General features: G+C 44.9%; 1 protein-coding gene across 1 annotated transcript in view; it reads right to left on the bottom strand.

The window, feature by feature from the left end:
- Positions 1-12306: 12306 nt before the first annotated feature.
- Positions 12307-22165, bottom strand: part of sgpp1 (sphingosine-1-phosphate phosphatase 1) — a 41800-nt gene continuing 31941 nt past the window's right edge. The window contains exon 3 of the mRNA XM_038775261.1: positions 12307-18233. Coding sequence (XP_038631189.1) covers positions 17682-18233 — 552 coding nt within the window. The 3' untranslated portion in view covers positions 12307-17681. The remainder of the gene's footprint in view (positions 18234-22165) is intronic.

Below are 22165 nucleotides of genomic sequence, written 5' to 3'. Positions count from 1 at the left end.
CACTTTAAGTTACTGTGGTCTCAGGGCAGCACGGTGGCCTAGTGGTTAGCACAACCGCCTCACGGCGCTGAGGTCCCGGGTTCGATCCCGGCTCTGGGTCACTGTCCGTGTGGAGTTTGCACATTCTCCCCATGTCTGCGTGGGTTTCGCCCCACAACTCAAAAATGTGCAGAGTAGGTGGATTGGCCACGCTAAATTGCCCCTTAATTGGAAAAAATAATTGGGTAATCTAAATTTATAAAAAAAAATAAAAAAAGTTACTGTGGTCTCATTAACACATAAAATCCATTATAAGCACACAGGATGACTGTGCTAAGACACACTCCTGTGAGCCCAAGTGGATATCTGTGGCTTTCTCTTCTCAATCCCCCCCCTAAATGAATCTTATACCGTTTCACTGAACTCCGGCTTCTGCACAAGTGATTTCAAATTCAATTTTCAACAGTCACACTCCAAATTCCAATTAAGGGGCAATTTAGTGTGGCCAATCCATCCACCCTGTACATCTTTGTGTTGTGGGGGTGAGACCTATGCAGACATGGGGAGAATGTGCAAACTCCATCCGGACGGTGACCCGGGGCCGGGATTGAACCACTGCGCCATCGTGCCGCCCACTCAAATCTTCTTTTACATTATCCTTTCTCTCCTCTGCTTCCATCAAGGTTTCACTTTCAGGTTTTACACCTCTCCCTTCTGGTTTTACACCTCTCCCTTCAGGTTTTACACCTCTCCCTTCAGGTTTTACACCTCTCCCTTCAGGTTTTACACCTCTCCCTTCAGGCTTTTACACCTCTCCCTTCAGGCTTTTACACCTCTCCCTTCAGGCTTTTACACCTCTCCCTTCAGGTTTTACACCTCTCCCTTCAGGTTTTACACCTCTCCCTTCAGGCTTTTACACCTCTCCCTTCAGGCTTTTACACCTCTCCCTTCAGGCTTTTACACCTCTCCCTTCAGGCTTTTACACCTCTCCCTTCAGGCTTTACACCTCTCCCTTCAGGCTTTACACCTCTCCCTTCAGGCTTTTACACCTCTCCCTTCAGGCTTTTACACCTCTCCAGGCTTTTACACCTCTCCCTTCAGGTTTTACACCTCTCCCTTCAGGCTTTTACACCTCTCCCTTCAGGCTTTTACACAAACTCCGAAGTCCAACCATCAGTTTCCCTAATTATTTCAAATAATGTTTCCCAAACTGTAGCAGTTTCTCACAAACCTGAGCACTACTGCAGATATCTTTCTGGTCTCTCATGATCCAATGCCTTTTCAACTCTGACTTTACTGAGCAGTAATCTGTTCTGGTTCCCACTTTTCTCTGTTCCGTCTCTGGATTTCTCTAGTTTCCTTAACTAGCTAGACTTTTGGTTTACAGCACATGTTTTCTTAATGGTTACCCCATAGTATGGCTTTTTTTACAACAAAGCTGAGAGATATTCCCTCTTTAGCCTTCTAACCCAACTGCTTCTCACAGAGCTGTGAGAGCTGCCTACTCTCTCACTACCTGTCTTCAACTACAATCAAATTAGCTAAACTAAAACTTAAAAGCGTCTCTAGCTTACAAGGCCCCAGCTGCTAAACAACCACTGCTTGTTTGTTCATTTTTCACACCATAGCCCTCTCTAAGAACAATAGAATCACAGTTGTAATTCAAACCAACCCTTCACAAAAACACATTTGTCCACTATGAATCTAGCTATAGGTTTTTTTTTTCATTTAAAATTTTTTTTTTTTTAAAAAGAGTACCCAGTTAATTTTTTCCAATTAAGGAGCAATTTAGCATGGCCAATCCACCTACTCTGCACATCTTTGGGTTGTGGGGGCAAAACCCACGCAAACACGGGGAGAATGTGCAAACTCCACACGGACAGTGACCCAGAGCCGAGATCAAACCTGGGACCTTGGCGCCGTGAGGCAGCAGTGCTAACCACCGTGCTGCCACACAGTGTTGCCCCACAGCTGTAGGTTTTACCCTTTCGACACAGAAACATTAAATTAAATCCACTTCAAACTATACCTTATTTCTACCATTTACGATACAAATATAAATCCCCTAAAACTAACTGTTTTCCAAACAAAATTCAAGTCAGCAATGGAAACGGACTTGTTGTCAAATAAGGCTACTTGTGCTTGCTGTTATTCAAGGGTAAATGGTAAAACAACTTCAGGCAAGTAGGCGAATGCCGAAATGTTAATATCTGAAAATTGATATTAAACAAACCCAGAGGATGTATGATGCATGTCAGGTGAATTTGTCAAGCAAGTACTAAACCATGTACAATGGGCCAGGACATTTGCAGAGTGGCAATCAGAGATACATTGCCACTCTGCTCCTACTTTTTTTTACACCTGGAAATCTTTCCGATCCTTTCTTGCCCCACCTTCCGACTCCGACTCAGGTGGGGCAAGAACTGTCCAGGGCAGCCTGTGCTGGGAGGGATTGACAGTCAGAGGCAAGGAGTTCACAACTCCTTCCTGCACCAGCTGCCATTAATCAGCTAAGTTTAAACATCTCGCCACTTTCAAGCCAGAGAGAGGTGAGATTTGCAGGTGGGAGAAGAGGTCAGAACAAAGAACAAAAAACAATACAACACAGGAACAGGCCCTTCAGCCCTCCAAGCCTGTACCGGTTATGATGCCACCATTGGCCAAAACCCTCAGCATTTCCTCATGTCGTATCCCTCAATACCTATTCTATCCATGTATTTGTCGAGATGCCTTTTGAACGCCGTTAATGTATCGGTTTCCACAACCTCTGCTGGCAGCACGTTCCAGGCACGCACCATCCGCTGTTTAAAAGTCCTGCCTCGCAAATCTCCTCTAAACTTTGCCCCATGGACCTTAAACCCTATGCCCCCTGTTGACTGGCCCTTCCACCCTTGGAAAGAGTGCCTGCCCATCCACTCTATTGATGCCCTTCATAATCTTGTAGACCTCTATCAGGTCGCCCCTCAATCTTGATTGATTGATTGATATTTATTTATTGTCACATGCACGAAAGTACAGTGAAAAGTATTTTTCTGCGGCCAAGGGAACATACACAGTACGTACATAGAACATTACAGCGCAGTACGGGCCCTTCAGCCCTCGATGTTGCGCCGACCCATGAAACCATCTGAAGCCTATCTGACCTACACTATTCCATTTTCATCCATATGTCTATCCAGTGACCACTTAAATGCCCTTAAATTTGGCGAGTCTACTACTGTTGCAGGCAGTGCGTTCCACACCCCTACTACTCTGAGTAAAGAGTAGACATAGTAGACAAAAGAATAATCGATAGAGTACATTGACAGTGGTGCATCAACAAATAGCGATTGGTTAGTGCGGAACTAGGGCAAACAAGAGCAGCATAGGGTGTCGTGAATAATGTTCTTACAGGGAACAGATCAGTCCAAGGGAGAGTCGTTGAGCAGTCTAGTAACTGTGGGGAGGAAGTTTTTCCTATGTCTGGATGTGTGGGTCTTCAGATTTCTGTATCTTCTGCCTGATGGAAGGGCCTGGAAGAGGGCAAAGCTTGGGTGAGAGGGGTCTTTGATAATGCTGCCTGCCTTTCTGAGGTAGTGGGAGGTGCATACAGAATCAATGGGAGTGTGATGTATTGGGCTGAGTTCACCACACTCTGCAGTTTCTTGTGACCTTGGGCTGAGCAGTTGCCATACCAAGCTGTGATGCAGCCGGATAGGATGCTCTCTATGGCACATCTGTAGAAGTTTGTGAGAGTTGATGCAGACATGCCGAATTTCTTAAGCTTCTGTAGGATGCAGAGACGTGGTTGGGCTTGCTTTTTTAAAAAATACATTTAGTGTACCCAATTCATATTTTCCAATTAAGGGGCAATTTAGCGTGGCCAATCCACCTAGCCTACACATCTTTGGGTTGTGGGGGTGAAACCCATGCAAACACAGGGAGAATGTGCAAACTCCACTCGGATAGTGATCCAGGGCCAGGATCAAACCTGGGACCTCGGCGCCATGTGGCTGCAGGGCTAACCCACTGCGTTACCGTGCTGCTTTGTTGTTGGGCCTTCTTGACTGTTGCATCAACATGAGTGGACCACGACAGACTGTTGGGGATGGTGACCCCCAGGAACTTGAAAGCTATCCACCATCTCAACTTTGGAACCATTGATATAGACGGGTTGGGGGGGGGGGGGGGGGGGCGCGGGGTGTCGTGCTATGCAAGTAGATGATCAGTTCCTAGGTCTTTCCAGCATTTAGAGAGAGGTTGTTTTTGGTGCACCATGCAACCAAATGATCTATCTCCCTTCTGTAGTCTGATTCGTCGTTGTTCGAGATCGGCCTACCACAGTCGTATCATCTGCAAACTTATAGATTAAATTAGAGTTGAATCTCGCCACACAGTCTTGTGTGTACAGGGAGTACAGTAGAGGACTGAGCACACATCCTTGCAGGGCCCTGGTGTTGAGGACTATTGTGGAGGAGGTGCTGTTGGTGAGGACGTCAAGGATCCAGCAGCACAGGGAGGGATCAAGTCCAAGGTTGCAGAGTTTGGTTATTAGTCTTGTTGGGATAATGGTGTTGAAGGCAGAGCTGTAATCTATGAACAACCTCTACTGTTGTTCTAATTAAATCAGTCCAAGTCTATTCAGACTCTCCACGTAGCTAACACTCCCCAGACCAGACAACATCCTGGTAAACCTCCTCTGCACCCTCTTCAAAGCCTCCACATTGTTCTGGTAGTGTGGCGACCAGAATTACGTGCAATGTTCCAAGTGCGGCCGTACCAAGGTTCGATACAACTGTAGCATGAGTGGCCAGTTTTTATACTCAGTGCCCCATCCAATCAAGGCAAGCATTCCATATGCTTTCTTGACTACCTTTTCCACTTGTGTTGCCACTTTCAAAGATCTGTGGCCCTGTATGCCCAGATCTCTCTGGCTTTCTATATTCCTAAGGTCGGGTCGGGGGAATCCTTCGGGGAGGAAGGGGGGAGGGGGTGATAGGTCTGCACAGTTGTTGGCCAGAAGAAGTTTTCATTCTAATTTTTTCTGGGTCACTATTAATGTAAGACAATCAACATCATCCGACCATTGCAATTAAAAAAAAAACATTTTTGGATGGTTTCCTCACCAATCGGAGATCTGTACTTTCTGGGCAACATCCATGCAAACCTTAACAGTGTGCCTTTAAGGCATGGTTCTCCAGCGTATCTGTAGGGTATCCCCAGTTACACAACCGTGGAGCTCAAAGTTAAGGCTGTCAGTTGAGAAAGTGAAGGGGCAAATAAGACTGGCAAAGAGTGAATGAGAATAGAACGGTAGTTAACGTAAGATACGTTAACGTAAGATACCCTGAAAGCTCATGTCTAATGAAACAGGAGGCAGACAAAACACACAAGCTTGCATTTGTTTCCATAACTAGTTTTATCTGCATCAGAGGCTATAGCTTGAGGGGTGTCACCGCACATCAACCACAGCTAACAAAGAGAGACTCTCCTGCTCTTAACACCTGTCGTATCGGAAGGATTTACAGGCTGATAATCAACCTGTTTGGCCACATTATGAATGCAAGTCCTGGAGTGGGACTCAAATCAATCCTGGAACTTCTGATTCAGAGGCAGGGACACTACGCACTGTGCCACTAATCTCCCTCCCAAAAATCTTCTACGGCACGTAATCATAAGAGGCAAAGTGGGGTTGATTAGGGGCAAAGGCGATATGTAAACTGAGGACAAGGCTACAACAAAAACAGTGCACAGCACTGAAGTCCCCATGCAAGGACAGCACGAAAATTGCCCATGAAGTTCGAACTTCCGATGGGAAATTACCCTGCACTGGGAACCATCCAATTTAAATCGGAGACTTTAGATGGTTCCTTGGCTTAGCAGAATACTAGGAAACATTAGAAGAATTAAAACCATTGGATAACAATAGTACTCACCCACCTCGAGTGATATTGAGAACAAAAACAGGAAAGTTATGCCAAACACTTATAAAGTTCTGATTAGGACACAACTATTTATGAACAGTATGCTCAAGGGCTCTGCACTGTACTACCTTCCCACTCGTACTGGTCCTAGCAAAATTGAGATCAATGTGAATCAGGGGAAATCTCTCCACTTGCTGGAGTCATACCTAGCATAAAGGAAGATACTGGTGGTTATTAAATGGCAAATCATCTCAGCCCCAGGACTTTGCTTCAGGAATTAGTCAAGGTACTGAAGCAGTCCATGTAAACGGCCCATGTATGTATGTAGCAAGGTCTGAACAAAACCCAGGCCTGAGCTAAATGGCGTACAACACTCGTCCCACACCAATGTCAGACACTGACTATCTCCACACGAGAATCTAACCACTTCCCCTTGACAGTCAATAGTGTTATCAATTGCTGAATCCCCCACCATCAACCCTGCCAGAGTTTAGCACTGACCGATAACTGGGCCAGCCACAGGAATACATTGGCTACATGAACAGATCAGAGGCTGGGAATTCTGAAGTGCACCTTGACTTCCCAAATCAGGAGTGTGATGGATTATTAAAAAAAAAGCAAAATAGCGTGGATGCTGGAAATCTGAAGTAAAAACACTTCCTCCAAAATCCCTCCCCCCTCAATCCCGAACCCTTCCTTCACACCCCATTCTGGAAAAACTCAGTGGGTCTGGCAGCATTCACGCAGAGAAACAGTTAGGAGGTGAGCCCTAAGTGTTGTAGCTAGCAGGAGTAGCTAGCAGGAATTGCTGCAAGCTTTTGGGCGCTCGGCCCAGCCAGGCCGGCAATGCTATTCAATCTTAATTGGTCCACTAAACAAAGCTTCACAGGCTTCTCGCCGCAAATGAAGGCTCGCCAGCCCCCCTGCTAATCAGCCAACCCCATCCAGCTAGCAACGATGGCACCAAGCCCCAAGCTTTGGGACACTGACCTGGCGAGGTTGCTAGATGCTGTGGAGACCAGGAGTGATGTCCTGTTCCCTGAGGGTCAGCCATCGGGACGCCAGTGCAGCATGGGTTGAGGTGGCGGTGAGCTCAGGGAGTGTGACCAGGAGGACTGGCCTACAGTGCAGAAAAAAAGGTCAATGACCTACACCGGGCAGCATGAGTGAGTAGATACCAACCCCCCCACCCCACCCAAAGACCTGTCCGCCCACAGGAGTCCACCCGCCCAACCCTTCCTTCACACCCCCTCCCAGCACTGTGAACCACGTGTGTGGCTAACGATGCCCTCTCTGTCTCCTCAGGAAAGACTTGCCCACAATCGCTGGGAGAGGGCCCAGACTGGTGTGCCGGATATCAGAGTCCTCACCACCTTAAGAGGAGCGTGCCCTTGAGGTGACCGGTGTGGCCGAGGACAGGGCGGTCACCAATGCAGAGGCTGGCAGGCACCACAGAGGTGAGGTCCACCCAGAGCGCCTGTCAAACAGGAGTGCTGATTGCCTTACTGACTGACTCATACCTCCCACTGACCACATGTCAACTGTACCGCAGGTTCTCCAGCCAATGGCACCGGCCCATCACGGCTGGCCCCCTCTCCAGTCTCCCATGAGACCACCCAGCTGCGTCCCAGCCTGATGAAGAGGTCATCCTGGAGTTGTTGGAGACATTATTCAAAGAGCGGTGTCAGCGTCACTCCAGGAGATCCGTGGCCAGCCGATTGGAGGAATCCCAGAGGCTACGGGGCACAAGATACCGTTGGCAATGTGTGGCACAGAGGCCAACACTGCTGGCACAGCGACCATAATGGAGAGCTTGATGTGTACGATGTCGGCAACATTAATGAAGGCATTCCAAGGCATTCCGCAGTTGGTGACAACTATGGCTGAGCGTCTAAGCAGAATGTCCACCTCGCTGTGTGATGTTACCCAGAACCAAACTGACCTTGAGGTTCTGTGGGACATTCCCCGCTCTCAGATGGGCATGGCGGGGACACTGTGGAGCTTGTCCCAGTCTCAGGTTGGTTTTGCACAGGGCTAAATCGCTGGCTTTGAAAGCAGACCAAGGCAGGCCAGCAACACAGTTCAATTCCCGTACCAGCCTCCCCAAACAGGCGCTGGAATGTGGCGACTAGGGGCTTTTCACGGTAACTTCATTTGAAGCCTACTTGTGGCAATTAGCAATTTTCATTTCAGGTGGGCATTGTCGAGGCCCTGCAAACTATGCCCAGTCATTGAGGAGCATCACTGAGAGTGTCGACGTGAACATGATGGTGCGGACCATGGGAAACTCCCAGGTCTGGCAGTCAGGTGATGCAGGGACAACTGGGACTCGAACCAGCTGCCGCTCCGCCCCAAGGTGAACCTCCGGGCCCTATGGGCCTCGAGCGGGAGTTGGAGACGCTGGGTGCCAACCCAGACCATCCGATGGAGTGCGACAGTGACCACCAGCTCCCTCGAGTTTCACGCCTCGGATGAGGCCACGTCTCACAGCCAGCACATGGGACAGGGGAGCAGGGCTTTGCACATGCTGCCAAGTGAACCAGGGCCCTCCGGAGGATGTCCGCTAGGAGCATCAAAGGCAACAGGATGAGGTAAACAACTGTCTGCCTCCACCTCAGATGTGCATCCTGGGGACACTCCGAGACATAGTGGGAGAGTTAGTAGGGCCAAGCACATTGAGGATCCCCAAAGGCACCAGGGTGTGGGGTGGAAGCACCACCATCGGGAGGGTGAGGAATCATAAACCACAAACTCCTTTGTGCACAAACAGTATGATGCCTCTGGCACGTTCGTCTGCAATGCAGGCTGACCTCTGAACCCTTGGCCCATCTCTCCAGACATCTCCCCTCTCCCCGTGGCACTCACACACCCACCATGGACATGTCCCCGGAGCTATGTCCCATTCCCTGGATGTTTGCCGAGTGTGTGGTGCTGCCTCCTGCAGTGTTCAAGCATAAAGTTGTGATTGGGATGCTAGGAATTGGCTCCCATATGCTACATGGCCCATACACCCACAGGGATCCATTTGAGTTGTGTGAAGTGCTCACTTGAACCACAATTGCCAATTCCCTATTAGCAATAGCCTTCAGCCACATGGCCAGAGGCCTTGGCAGTCGATAGGTGTTAGGGGTGGCCAGTGGGGCAGACAGGGAAGGACAAGGGTCGCCCCAGGAACAGCGACACATGAACCAAAGGTTGGCATGGTGATACTGCATGCAGTTGCCCTCCCCCGCCCATGGTGGCCCATCCCTGCAGAAGGTCCCACCCACAGCTAAGGGTCCCCCAACGAGCACTGGGTGGCCAGTACAACACGGTGAGCAAAGGTGGCTACTCACCTCCTCGGCTCCCACAGAAGCCCATCTGCCAGATTCATGTTTTTCCAAAAAGAGTACTAATCGGTGCCAACGTGAGCACTTGCTGGGGAGGACGCTGGATGTGGGGTGGCTCCCTCGTTAATTGTTTGTAAATAGGGCTTAAGTGGTTGAAATTAGTTTCTTGCCACACTATGACGAGACTCGGATTTCACCTGTGGAAACAGGCCAGTTGCATTGCAAACTGTTTGGTGTATTGTGAGGTTCTCGTTTCTTGCCTCTCCCACTATTCACCGCCCTGGTTTTGCTCGAGTGAGAGCATAACACAGTTGGAGAATCATGCCCTTAATGTGTGAAGTCCGTATGACTTGAGGGTAATGGATTCTACTTGCTCAGATGGGTGCAGCTCCAACGACACGAAGCGCAACACCCTACAAGGCAATACAGGGCAGCTTGACTGGCACCCCTACCAATCACATAAACACTCACTCTCTCCACCACTGGCCCATAGTGGGGACCATCCACAAGATGCATTACAGCCACTGAGCAAGGCTCCTTCGACAACACCATCCAAATTCTACCACCTAGGGAACGAAAAGGTAGCAGGTGCAAGGGAACACAGCCACATGCAAGTTCCCTCCAAGCCACACACCATCTCGACTTGGAACTATACAGCTGTTTCTTCAGGCACTGGGTTAAAATCCCAGAACACCCTCAAGAGTATTGTGCGCACGCTACATCACATTGACTGCAGCAATTCACCATCACCATCCTAAATTAGGGAGGGACAATAAACATATTTTAAAATTCAGAAATGTATACAAGTGTTTAAACATTCATTCTAATCAAATGTAGGAGGAATGAATTAATATTGCCAAGTTGGAGTTCTGAAGGATGATCATAAGGACTCAAAACATTAAACTCTTTCTCTCCATAGATGCAGCCAGACACAGTCTATCCAGCATTTCCTGTAGCCCCTTCAGCACTTTGCTTTCATATTACTGTTGATAGCAAATTGCTCCATGACTGCTGCCAGATGCATCGAGTATATCCAGCATTTTCTGTTTTTATATCAGATGTCCAGCACCTGAGTATTTTACTTTTATATTACTATTGATGGCGGGGGACTTCCAGTGACAGCGGGCGGGAGGCAGCCGTGCGTTGGAGGGCTCCTGCTCGGGAACAGCATTGTCGGGGGGGTAACGCCTGGTCCTAAGGGCAGCGGAGGCAGCAAAAGTCAGGAGACAGCACAAGGTGATAGAGATCAAGGTGATAGAGGTGCGGGAGCAAGGTGAGGCGCTGAAGGAAGTGGAAGAGACATTATTGCAGCATAATGATCAACTTACCTCGATGGGGAAGGAGATGCGAACGGTGATAAGAGATCAACAAGGATCTGCGAAGCAAAACGGAAGACATGGAAAACAGATCCAGGCGACAGAATTTGAGGATTGTGGGGCTGCCCGAAGGAGTGGAAGGCCCAAGGCCGACTGAGTATTTTGTCACGATGTTGGCTAAACTATTGGGGGAGGGGGAGGATCCCTCCCGATAGGAGCTGGATCGGGCTCATCGATCGTGGAGGCCTGTACCAAAGGCGAGTGAGCCGCCAAGAGTAGTGACTCTGTACTTCCATAGGTACAGTGTAAAGGAGAAGGTCCTGTGCTGGGCTAAGCAGAAGCGGTGGTGCAGTGGGCTGGAGCTGGTATACACGTATACCAGGAATTTACGGTGGAGCTGGCAAGAAAGCAGGCTGCCTTCAACCATGTGAAGAGGGCACTGTACATTAGCAAGTTGTATATATTTGGACAAGGGAAGAAATGGAACTTTCAGTCGTAATGTGTTCTTTGGGGGTGTAGATGTGTATGTGGGGCTTGTGTGCTAAAGGGGACTTCTGGGTTTTTCCTGAGGCCGGGCAAAGAGACCAGGCGGGGGCCTCCACACTGGCTTGTTTAAGCCAGCCAGTGAATGGGAGTGAGGTTGGGGGGCTGCGGCCATCGGAGCCTAGCAGAACAGGGTCCGAGGGGTCTAGCCAGGGTGAAGGAACTGAGGTTGGGGGGGGGGGGGGGGGAATTTTTACAAGAGGAAGTGAAGGGTAGGAGTTGAGGGGGTGGTTACAACTCTTGGGTGTCATTTACAGTACTTTTTTGGAGGTTGGATGGCATTGAGTGTCGTCGGGGGGGGGGGGGGGAAAGAGAGAGAGAGAGAGAGAGAGAGAGAGAGAGAGGAGAGAGAGAGAGAGAGAGAGAGAGAGAGAGAGAGAGAGAGAGAGAGAGAGAGAGAGAGAGAGAGAGAGAGAGAGAGAGAGAGAGAGAGAGAACACGGGGAAGACGGGACTCTATAGGTTAATGGTGACCATGGGCGATTCTGGACTCCTTTCTCTTTTTCGCCTTTGTTTTTTGTTTACACCGTGGGAGGGTTTGTTTTATTTGATGCATATATTGACAGGTGGGCCGTTGATTTGGGTGGTGGGAGGATGGGATCATTGTTGATGTTAAGTATCTGTTATCGTTTACTGCTTGTTGGTGGGGTGTAAATTTTGAAGGAAAGTGAAAATGGAGAATAAAAACATTTAAAAAATATTACTATTGATGACAAATTGCTGTCTGAACTATTGGGCAATTCTGCTGAAAGTCAATAAAAGATTAAAAAGGGGGCAGCATGTGGCGCAGTGGATAGCATTGGGACTTCGACGCCGAGGACCTGGGTTCGAATCCCGGCCCTGGGTCACTGTCGGTGCAGAGTTTGCACATTCTCCCCGTGTTTGCGTGGGTTTCCCCCCCACAACCCAAAGATGTGCAGGTTAGGTAGATTGGCCATGTTAAACTGCCCCTTAATTGGAAAATTAAAAAAAATTGGGTACTCTAAAAAAAATTTTTTAAAGATTAAAAAGGTAACCAGCCGACTATAGGTCTGAGGAACCATTGCTCAAGTAACTTTGTCAGCGCTTTTCTATTCTACAAAATATACTTACAAAAATCCAGCCAGACAAATTTCATTGTACTTTTTATTTTAAGCTCAGTGCAAACTGCAATTACTTAAATGAATTGTAAGCCGTGTCACATACAAGACATTGCTGGCCAGCAGAGCTAACACTGTTGATGGATTTGGTGGTTGGGGGGGGGGGGGGGGGGGGGGGGGAAGAGAGAGAGAAATCAGTGATTAACACACAACTGTTACAATATTTAAAGCCACAGGGTTCAAGGCAAGAAGATTGTGATCTCAAAACAAACATTTAAGATCTTAAGAGTTTGAGAAAAAAACAAATGCATTCATGTGACCAAAAATAATACTGTTCTGGCGTTACCAATATAACTTTTAAAAACATTTTTTGTTCTATATTTTATTAACTTAAGTAAAAGAATGCAGTGCATCTTTATTCATTACTGTTCAAAATTCAAATAATCATTAAACATCTTTAATTACCAGTACATGTCTTCAGTCACTTCATATACCCGTGACAATGGTTTGTCTTTGTTGTTTTTTAAGCTCTGCTATGGGTATATGCCAGCTACGAATCGTATCATGTGCTTAAATATGGACTTTGAACACTCTTCTCAGTGTGTGCCCCTTCCTGGAAATATTCTTTGACCAGATACAGTACAAATTCCAGAAAACAGACCAAACTTCTCACATTCAGGTCATTCCATTTTTCCAACTTGCTCCATTTATATGTTGTGCTCACATGTGACATCCTGATTAGCTGCAGTAAAGGATTTTCAGTCCAAAGTTTTTGGGTTAAAATAGACCATCTCAAATCACAATGCTAGCAGTTCGGAAAGCTGGAATTGGCTAAAAAAAAAAATCTATAAACTAGACAGAGAATACAAAAAAAAATTCCTGTTTTCTAGCAGATTAGAACTAAATTAGTTTACAGGCGGTTAATGACTAACAGCTTTAGCACAAATTTTTTGTCAGCAAAGAGGAAAGGTTATCACACGAATAGCTTTAACTGATGAAGAAGCAAAAAATGGAGGTTGAGAAGTTCAACAACGATCGAAGAGCAAATAGGAAACAATTTTAAAAATAAAGTAACAGGAAGCAAATACATTGGTTAAGTTTAAATCACTTCATGGATCCTTCAGTTTGAAGAATCCCATACAGTATACAGATGTTCTGGCAGTGAGCACAGAAGGATTATCATGCATTTTTGTTGGTTGAGTGGTCGCAGATGAATTCACAAATCCATTTACAGTCAATAACATCCAAGTGATTACATTACAATTTGAAGCATATGACACAATGAATGTATCTATTTAACTCCACAACCTTTGTGAATTGTTCAAATAAAAATTGAAAGGGCAATTGTAAATTTTGAAAACAGCCAATTCCTACAACCACTGCAATCCAAGGCAGTCAATAGGCTGTTATTTTACCAGGACTCCACAAATAATTGCACAACTATGAAATCCCCCTCTCTGCATTTTGTTGGTCTGAAATGACAGGGCCTCTTACTAATGAGATGCATGGACAGTCTGCAGCGAGATGGCACCATATACTATTTACAGGAATTCACCGTTTGCCAGTGTGGTCCCAACACAATACAAAATCTTCCCCACAGGCCACTCCCACATAACTTGCCTTTCAAATGTCTGTTGTCTGCCATTCCACATCATTTGCAAGGAGCAGATTTATCTCAGCAAATCAATCAGGCAGTGGCACAGTGCCCAGGCAGTTTCAGCACATAAGCAACTCTCCTCAAGGAAATCAGGACAAGGAGGTCAAGTTACTGGGTGAACTGTCAGACCTTGCAAACTGTTAATGGTCAATAGATTTGTTTACTGGTTGAAGATTCCTTCTGAAGTTAAGCAAAGGAATCGCATTTAGTGCTTTAATAAATAACCTGTTTCACCCTTTAAGGACCGTAATATTTTGCAGTAGAATTTTTAATACAAGTTTCCAATTTTGTGTGTATTTCCAAGACAGGGAAAACACTTCTCTGGTTCTACTTCACAACATGCACCATTGAAAAGTGAAAAGAACGCCGTTGTGTCCGGATAGAAAAGCACATTCAATCATTGAGTACTGAAAAAAAAATGTTTGTTGTTGATGTGTAACTGCAAGAAATGTATTATTCTGCGCTCATCAAGCATTAGGAACTACTTTGTGGCCCAAACTCCAACAAGCCCCATTTACAAACATTTGGAATAAATCGAGGGGGAATATCCAAAGAAACTTTGTGCATTTGTACCAATAGGATTATTGTACCACAATATTCAAGAAGTTCCGGTTTTAGGACGGATGACTACATTATTTATACAGTTTCAAATGTAGTTCCAGCATAACCATAGATTTTACTTATATTAAATTAATAGCGCACATTTAAACATGTTTTCCATGATCCAATCGCCATAACATCAAGAGCTGAAACAAAAATATGCATTCCCATAAGGAACACAAACCTTCCTTATAAAGCTACCCTTGTTTAAGGAATTACTAGTGTATGTTTTAGACATCAGGCCCACAATGCTATTCAATGCTGTTAAGAGATGGAAAAAAAAGCTTTCACCACTCAAATCAAGCACATGCCCAGGGTGCCCGGCTTAAAAAAAACCCAAGCTTATATAGGGGCAACCGATATATGGTTTGCCCATTACGTTTTTTAAAAAATTTGCATAAGGATAATAAGGGAAAAGGTATAATTTTGGGCTTGGACAGTATCTGCAGATTACTCCATGGTAGTGGTCTCAATCTTTGCCAGGCTGGATCTCAGCTCCACACATCATTCACTGGATGGCAAGATGAACGCATTTAATTCAAGTCTCAGTGATTGTGGTCAAAATCCAAAGAAGTCCAGCTGCTTTTGCACTAGAGATAATCATTGTCTCACTAGCAATATGGGAACACGAATATTAATTTACATGTAATAATTATACATTCACATCACTAAGTAGGTTAGAGGCTTCTAAATAAATCTGCTGCAAGTGTCTCATAACCCACCCCAATGGTGCATGGCCCATAAAACCCAGGTCTATGATTTTAAAGGTGAAAGGCTGCTCAGGACAAAGTAGCTTTCAAAATGGAGATACAAAATCAATATGCTAATTCTTCAGACATTTATACTGGAACTCAAATACTTTCCAATTTACTATCTTGCGCTATCCAAAAATACTGTATAGTTAGTTAGTACAGTGCTGTCATCTATTATCTTGAGTTATACTCCAATCTTTTTCTCATGGTTTTACAAAGTATTAAAATTAAAGCTTGGTATCCACAAAGTAGTGTATCAGAGAACACATTCTAATTATTCACCCATTCCCTACTCTTACACCCTTGAATATTTTACCTCAGTACAGCGAGGTAAAATATTAGTTTGTTGGGCATGTCTATAAAATGTTACAGAATGGCACAGGAAGAAAATAGACTATTTTGTCAAGTGCAGGAGTTACAGACTTTTCTTTTTGTAAACAAGACTCTGGAATTTTAGCACACTAATCTTCATTCTGTACACCAAAGTGACCCGGGAAGCATAAAACCCAATGGGAGGAATATTCAGAGACCCTTTGATGGATTTTTTCTGTAAATCCCTTCCTGGTCATTCAAAAGATGCACAACAGAACCTTGCTGACAAGACATTACACAGCTCTGCGTCAACAGAATTAGTGAAAATCATTTCAGAGAAGGGTGAAGTGGTGTGGTACAGACAAGTTAGTAGAGGGGCAACAAAACTCAAGCTACCTTAAAATCCAAGATTTTAAAAGATTCAAGTCAGATTTCTGCCGTGCTCAACAAGATAAAAATATTTTGTTGTATACACCAGAGCAGCAGGTTTAGTTGATACAAAAGTTTTTGCGGAGACAAAACCGGAGCACCTTGATTTAACAAAAAAATTAAATCAGAATGGATGGTCAATTCAAAAGCAGAGCTATAGTCAAGCTGTCTTCAGGGTGGCATGCAATACAGCCGAAAACCCAAACACCTAGAACTTTCTGCTGCGAGGACGAATGCTCTGGGTGTGACAAAAGCTGGAACAGAAGCAAAAATTTTCATGCAGATAAAAAATCGAACATTTTTCAATTTAACTACAATGTGATTGTGATTAATGTTATGTACGGATTTGCACAGCTTGAGTTCCTGTTGGTGAAAGGATGATCAGTGGTTATGCAGGTCACTCAGCCACTTTCACAAACCAATAACAGAGGGAAATGATGTGAAACACTGAGTTTGAAAAAAGATACATTGAAAAAATATGTTTTTTTTGTGGGAGCATGGTATTCCTACTGGGAAATGTTCAAACTGTGCAGGAAACGAGATTCTAATAACAAGCTCGCCCTCCTAGAAAGATAGACTGTCCAGATTCTATTTAGTAACCTTCAAATAAAAGCAACTTTCACATCCTTCATGATAACATACGCCACAGAATAGGGAAGTCAAGGACATCAACCATTAAAAGAGATTTTTAGATCAACAGTCTCCCCACATGGCAGCAGATTCACCACATCCTGCATTACATATGGGGCAAGGCTGTAAAGCCATGCAGGAAACAACAAGCTGCTACTGTGGTATACTTCAGTGAGGGAAATCACCAGTATCTTTAGCATTTATGTAAGGTGGCCACCAGGTAGGAGTCCCAAAACCAATGCGGACTCTAAAATGTGGGATCAAAGCAATTCAAGTTTAACTAGATCTCAGGCTGAAAATTTAATTACAAGGGCACACTGTTGAAATTCAAGAGCATCAAATCCAGTGTTATCAATTGCAAAATAACATCTTGGATTCCAATACTCCAGAGCTTCACTGAAAAACATGTCTGATTATTTTTTTTAAAAGTTCAAGTGCCAAAATGAAACACTTTACAATTTCAGTACTTTCACAGTTGTGAATTAGGAGCATGGCCCAATCTTTAACAATTTTTAAAACTTAAAAAAAAATATTTGGATTATCCAATTTTTTTTTTTCCAATTAAGGGACAATTTAGCATGGCCAATCCTTTGGGTTGTGGGGTGAAACCAACGGAGACACGGGGAAAACGTGCAAACTCCACACAGACAGTGACCTGGGGCTGGGATCAAGCTGAAACAATTAACCAGGACCAAAAACCCAACATGGGTGGAAGGGAATGTCAGAGAAAAGTGCTGCAAACATCATCGGAGGCAGTTTAAATTTATGATATCACTACTGAAATAACAGCAATTCTTATGCAATAAACTAAAAGGCACAGTTGAATAAGCCATCAGATACCTGAAATGAGAGTCTTTGTTATTACTATATTTCTGTACATAAGAACTTTCATAACCATTAAGAATTCCTTTGCCTCATATGCTCTTCAGAAGGCTAGTCTCAGAAATTGTTCATCTAGATATAGGAAAAACAGTCAACTTCTTAAATTTGTGGTCACACCTCAGCATTCTCATAGGCAACTATATCATTCATATGTAGCCAAACAGATGCCTGCCCAGAGGCATGGGAAGGACAGGTAACAGGTCTGGAACATCCACTCAAATCTTTGTGTCCCTGTTTACAATAGCTTTGCCAAAAAGACCTTATTCTCCCATCAAGAGAGATTCAGGTAATTAAATAAACAGGGAACCACAAACAGGGCCACAAATCCCACCATGCCATACGTCATGTAACGATAGGGAAGTTCCACCTCCATTCTCTTCCGTGCCTGGCGAATGTCGGTGCATGGAATACGAAATATCTTGCAGGCCAGAGGGATAGTGCATGCTTTCAGCACTGCTCTGGTTAGTAACAGGACCACCACCCCGATTGCAAAACGCAGAAAAGCTCTTGTAATGAGATTAATTGTGATTGCTGGGGGAGAAAATGGCAGAACATCAAGTGGAGGGTCTGGCAATATGCCAAACATATAGTTGAAATGAGATGCACAAGCGATACCCGCGCCTGTGCCTAGAATTTCAGCAGTGTCACCACGCGATGTGCTCCATGTGTCCAGGGTAAATGAAAAGAGTCCCATTCCGAGGTGAAGGCTGATGATGAACAAAGGGGCATACTTGTAGGTCAAGTTGAAGTTGTCAATTAGGTCCATAGCTGGATGGAAGATTACTAGGATCAGGATGCTGTAAAGCACACCAGCGATGACGTCCTGGTACAGAAGAAACAAAGTCAATATGCATATAAATAATGCTTCAGAATAGTTCAAAAACTATATTCACTTCAAAATTAGTAAAGCTGTCAACTATGATCTATGTGTTTTGAACAAATTGCTCCATTATTTTTATAAAATAAATAAATTTAGAGCATCCAATTCATTTTTTTCCAATTAAGGGACAATTTAGTGTGGCCAATCCACCTAACCTGCACATCTTTGGGTTGTGGGGGACGAAACCCACGCAAACATGGGGAGAATGTGCAAACTTCACACAGACAGGGACCTAGGGTGTTTCTCCACCTTTTTGTTCTCCTTTAAGGCATCCTTAAAACCTACCGCTTCGATCAAGCGATTTGTCATTTCCCTTATTATCTCCTTACGCGGCTTAGTGTCAGATTTTTTAACTAACACTCCTGTGAACTATTTTGGCAAAGTCTTAAAGTTTTTTTTTCTTAAAATAAATTTAGAGTACCTAATTCTTTTTTTTCTAATTAAAGGGCATTTAGTATGGCCAATCCACCTACCCTGCACATCTTTGGGTTATCTTAGGTTGAGACCCACGCAGACATGGGAAAAATGTGCAAACTCCATACGAACAGTGACCCAGAACTGGGATCGAACCCGGGTCCTCAGCGTCGTGAGGCCAGCATCTGTTGCCCATCGCTCACTATGCCACCATGCTGCCGGGAAGTTTTGTACCCTTATAATGACCTCAGATTTATCACAGGAGGAAAATCTCTTGGGCTTTAGACAATGTTTTTAAAACACTGCATGAACCCAGAGAAACCTGACTAAAGTAAAACTTCGAAAATCGATAAGAAAATAAAAAAAACAAATAGAAGTAGACCATTCAGGCCCTTGAACCTATTTTTGCAAATTTACAGGATGAAAGCCTTGCTGGTTAGGCCAGTACAGTATCTGTTGCCCATCCCTCACTGCCCTCTAGAAGGTGGTGGTCAGCTGTCTTCTTGCACCTGTGCAGTCCCTGTGGTGTGAGTATTTAATAACAGAACTGACCTTTGCCTTGGCGTCAACTCTACTTTCTAGATGTAAAACACAGGTACATTAAATATTTGCTTGGGATTCCCTTTATTTAATGTCAGCATCATTGTGGCATTGAAGATTATAGCTGCAGGCCTTCTTAATCATGGAGAGTGCACCTAGTACAGGGAAAAATAGTCTCATCCTCCTGCAAAGGAATTATACCATTAAAATATGGTAGCGGAATGGAAGGAACTGTGCTGGTGCTTCTGTTGCAAGAACAAGTTTAAATAAATCAAATCAGGAAGAGACTGAACTCCCTAATCTGCACATTACATTCCTTTCCTCATTTTGTGCCATTCTCCACAATGTCTTTAACTGTATATATCAAAAATCACAACGGTCCCCCGTGGCCTAGAAACTAGACCCCAAGCAAACGGAAAAAGTTAGCACGGTCAGAAAGAGATGACTACTAACGGTAATTTGGCAATGCTACAGATAACGTTAAAGCACTTGCTGCCCAACCCAAGTTAAAGACAAACACTGTTTACATTACAACACTGGGCTTAATGTAAATACGATTAATCTACAGTATTACAGTGAGTCTAAGGGACAGTTCCAAATCACAACATCTATGTTATGTTCAAGGGAAGACAGTACATGAAGCAGTACGAGAAGCACATTGATAGCCTAGAAATGCTCTTCACCCCTGTTCTGGCAAAGTGACAAATAGAACATAGAACAGTACAGCACAGAACAGGCCCATCGGCCCTCGATGTTGTGCCGAGCAATGATCACCCTACTCAAACCCACGTATCCACCCTATACCTGTAACCCAACAACCCCCCCCCCCCCTTCCTCTAACCTTACTTTTTAGGACACTATGGGCAATTTAGCATGGCCAATCCACCTAACCCGCACATCTTTGGACTGTGGGAGGAAACCGGATCACCCGGATGAAACCCACGCACACACGGGGAGGACGTGCAGATTCCGCACAGACAGTGACCCAGCCGGGAACCGAACCTGGGACCCTGGAGCTGTGAAGCATTTATGCTAACCACCATGCTACCGTGCTGCCATTGTTGTCAAACTATCACTTTGTCACAGTAGGGAAACCTCCACGGGTGAATCAAAGCGAGTGACAGACAGTGTTGTAGCCATAGCAATCAGCATTCTCCAACCACCTTTGATGCTGGGTGATCCACTGATCTATTCACATCTTCATGATTTTCACCCTCAGGGAAAGGGACATCACTCTGCTTTATAAGAACATAAGAACTAGGAGCAGGAGTAGGCCATCTGGCCCCTCGAGCCTGCTCCGCCATTCAATGAGATCATGGCTGATCTTTTGTGGACTCAGCTCCACTTTCCGGCCCGAACACCATAACCCTTAATCCCTTTATTCTTCAAAAAACTATCTATCTTTACCTTAAAAACATTTAATGAAGGAGCCTCAACTGCTTCACTGGGCAAGGAATTCCATAGATTCACAACCCTTTGGGTGAAGAAGTTCCTCCTAAACTCAGTCCTAAATCTACTTCCCCTTATTTTGAGGCTATGTCCCCTAGTTCTGCTTTCACCCGCCAGTGGAAACAACCTGCCCGCATCTATCCTATCTATTCCCTTCATAATTTTAAATGTTTCTATAAGATCCCCCCTCATCCTTCTAAATTCCAATGAGTACAGTCCCAGTCTACTCAACCTCTCCTCATAATCCAACCCCTTCAGCTCTGGGATTAACCTAGTGAATCTCCTCTGCACACCCTCCAGTGCCAGTACGTCCTTTCTCAAGTAAGGAGACCAAAACTGAACACAATACTCCAGGTGTGGCCTCACTAACACCTTATACAATTGCAACATAACCTCCCTAGTCTTAAACTCCATCCCTCTAGCAATGAAGGACAAAATTCCATTTGCCTTCTTAATCACCTGTTGCACCTGTAAACCAACCTTCTGTGACTCATGCACTAGCACACCCAAGTCTCTCTGAACAGCGGCATGCTTTAATATTTTATCGTTTAAATAATAATCCCGTTTGCTGTTATTCCTACCAAAATGGATAACCTCACATTTGTCAACATTGTATTCCATCTGCCAGACCCTAGCCCATTCACTTAACCTATCCAAATCCCTCTGCAGACTTCCAGTATCCTCTGCACTTTTCGCTTTACCACTCATCTTAGTGTCATCTGCAAACTTGGACACATTGCCCTTGGTCCCCAACTCCAAATCATCTATGTAAATTGTGAACAATTGTGGGCCCAACACGGATCCCTGAGGGACACCACTAGCTACTGATTGCCAACCAGAGAAACACCCATTAATCCCCACTCTTTGCTTTCTATTAATTAACCAATCCTCTATCCATGCTACTACTTTACCCTTAATGCCATGCATCTTTATCTTATGCAGCAATCTTTTGTGTGGCACCTTGTCAAAGGCTTTCTGGAAATCCAGATATACCACATCCATCGGCTCCCATTATCTACTGCACTGGTAATGTCCTCAGAAAATTCCACTAAATTAGTTAGGCATGACCTGCCCTTTATGAACCCATGCTGCGTCTGCCCAATGGGACAATTTCTATCCAGATGCCTCGCTATTTCTTCCTTGATGATAGATTCCAGCATCTTCCCTACTACCGAAGTTAAGCTCACTGGCCTATAATTTCCTGCTTTCTGCCTACCTCCTTTTTTAAACAGTGGTGTCACGTTTGCTAATTTACAATCCACCGGGACCACCCCAGAGTCTAGTGAATTTCGGTAAATTATCACTAGTGCATCTGCAATTTCCCTAGCCATCTCTTTTAGCACTCTGGGATGCATTCCATCAGGGCCAGGAGACTTGTCTACCTTTAGCCCCATTAGCTTGCCCATCACTACCGCCTTAGTGATAACAATCCTCTCAAGGTCCTCACCTGTCATAGCCTCATTTCTATCAGT

The sequence above is a fragment of the Scyliorhinus canicula genome, chromosome 2, assembly GCF_902713615.1.
Source record: "Scyliorhinus canicula chromosome 2, sScyCan1.1, whole genome shotgun sequence".
Classification (NCBI taxonomy): Eukaryota; Metazoa; Chordata; class Chondrichthyes; order Carcharhiniformes; family Scyliorhinidae; genus Scyliorhinus; species Scyliorhinus canicula.
The sequence above is the reverse complement of the archived record's forward strand: the minus strand, read 5'-3'. Positions and strand labels throughout refer to the sequence as shown.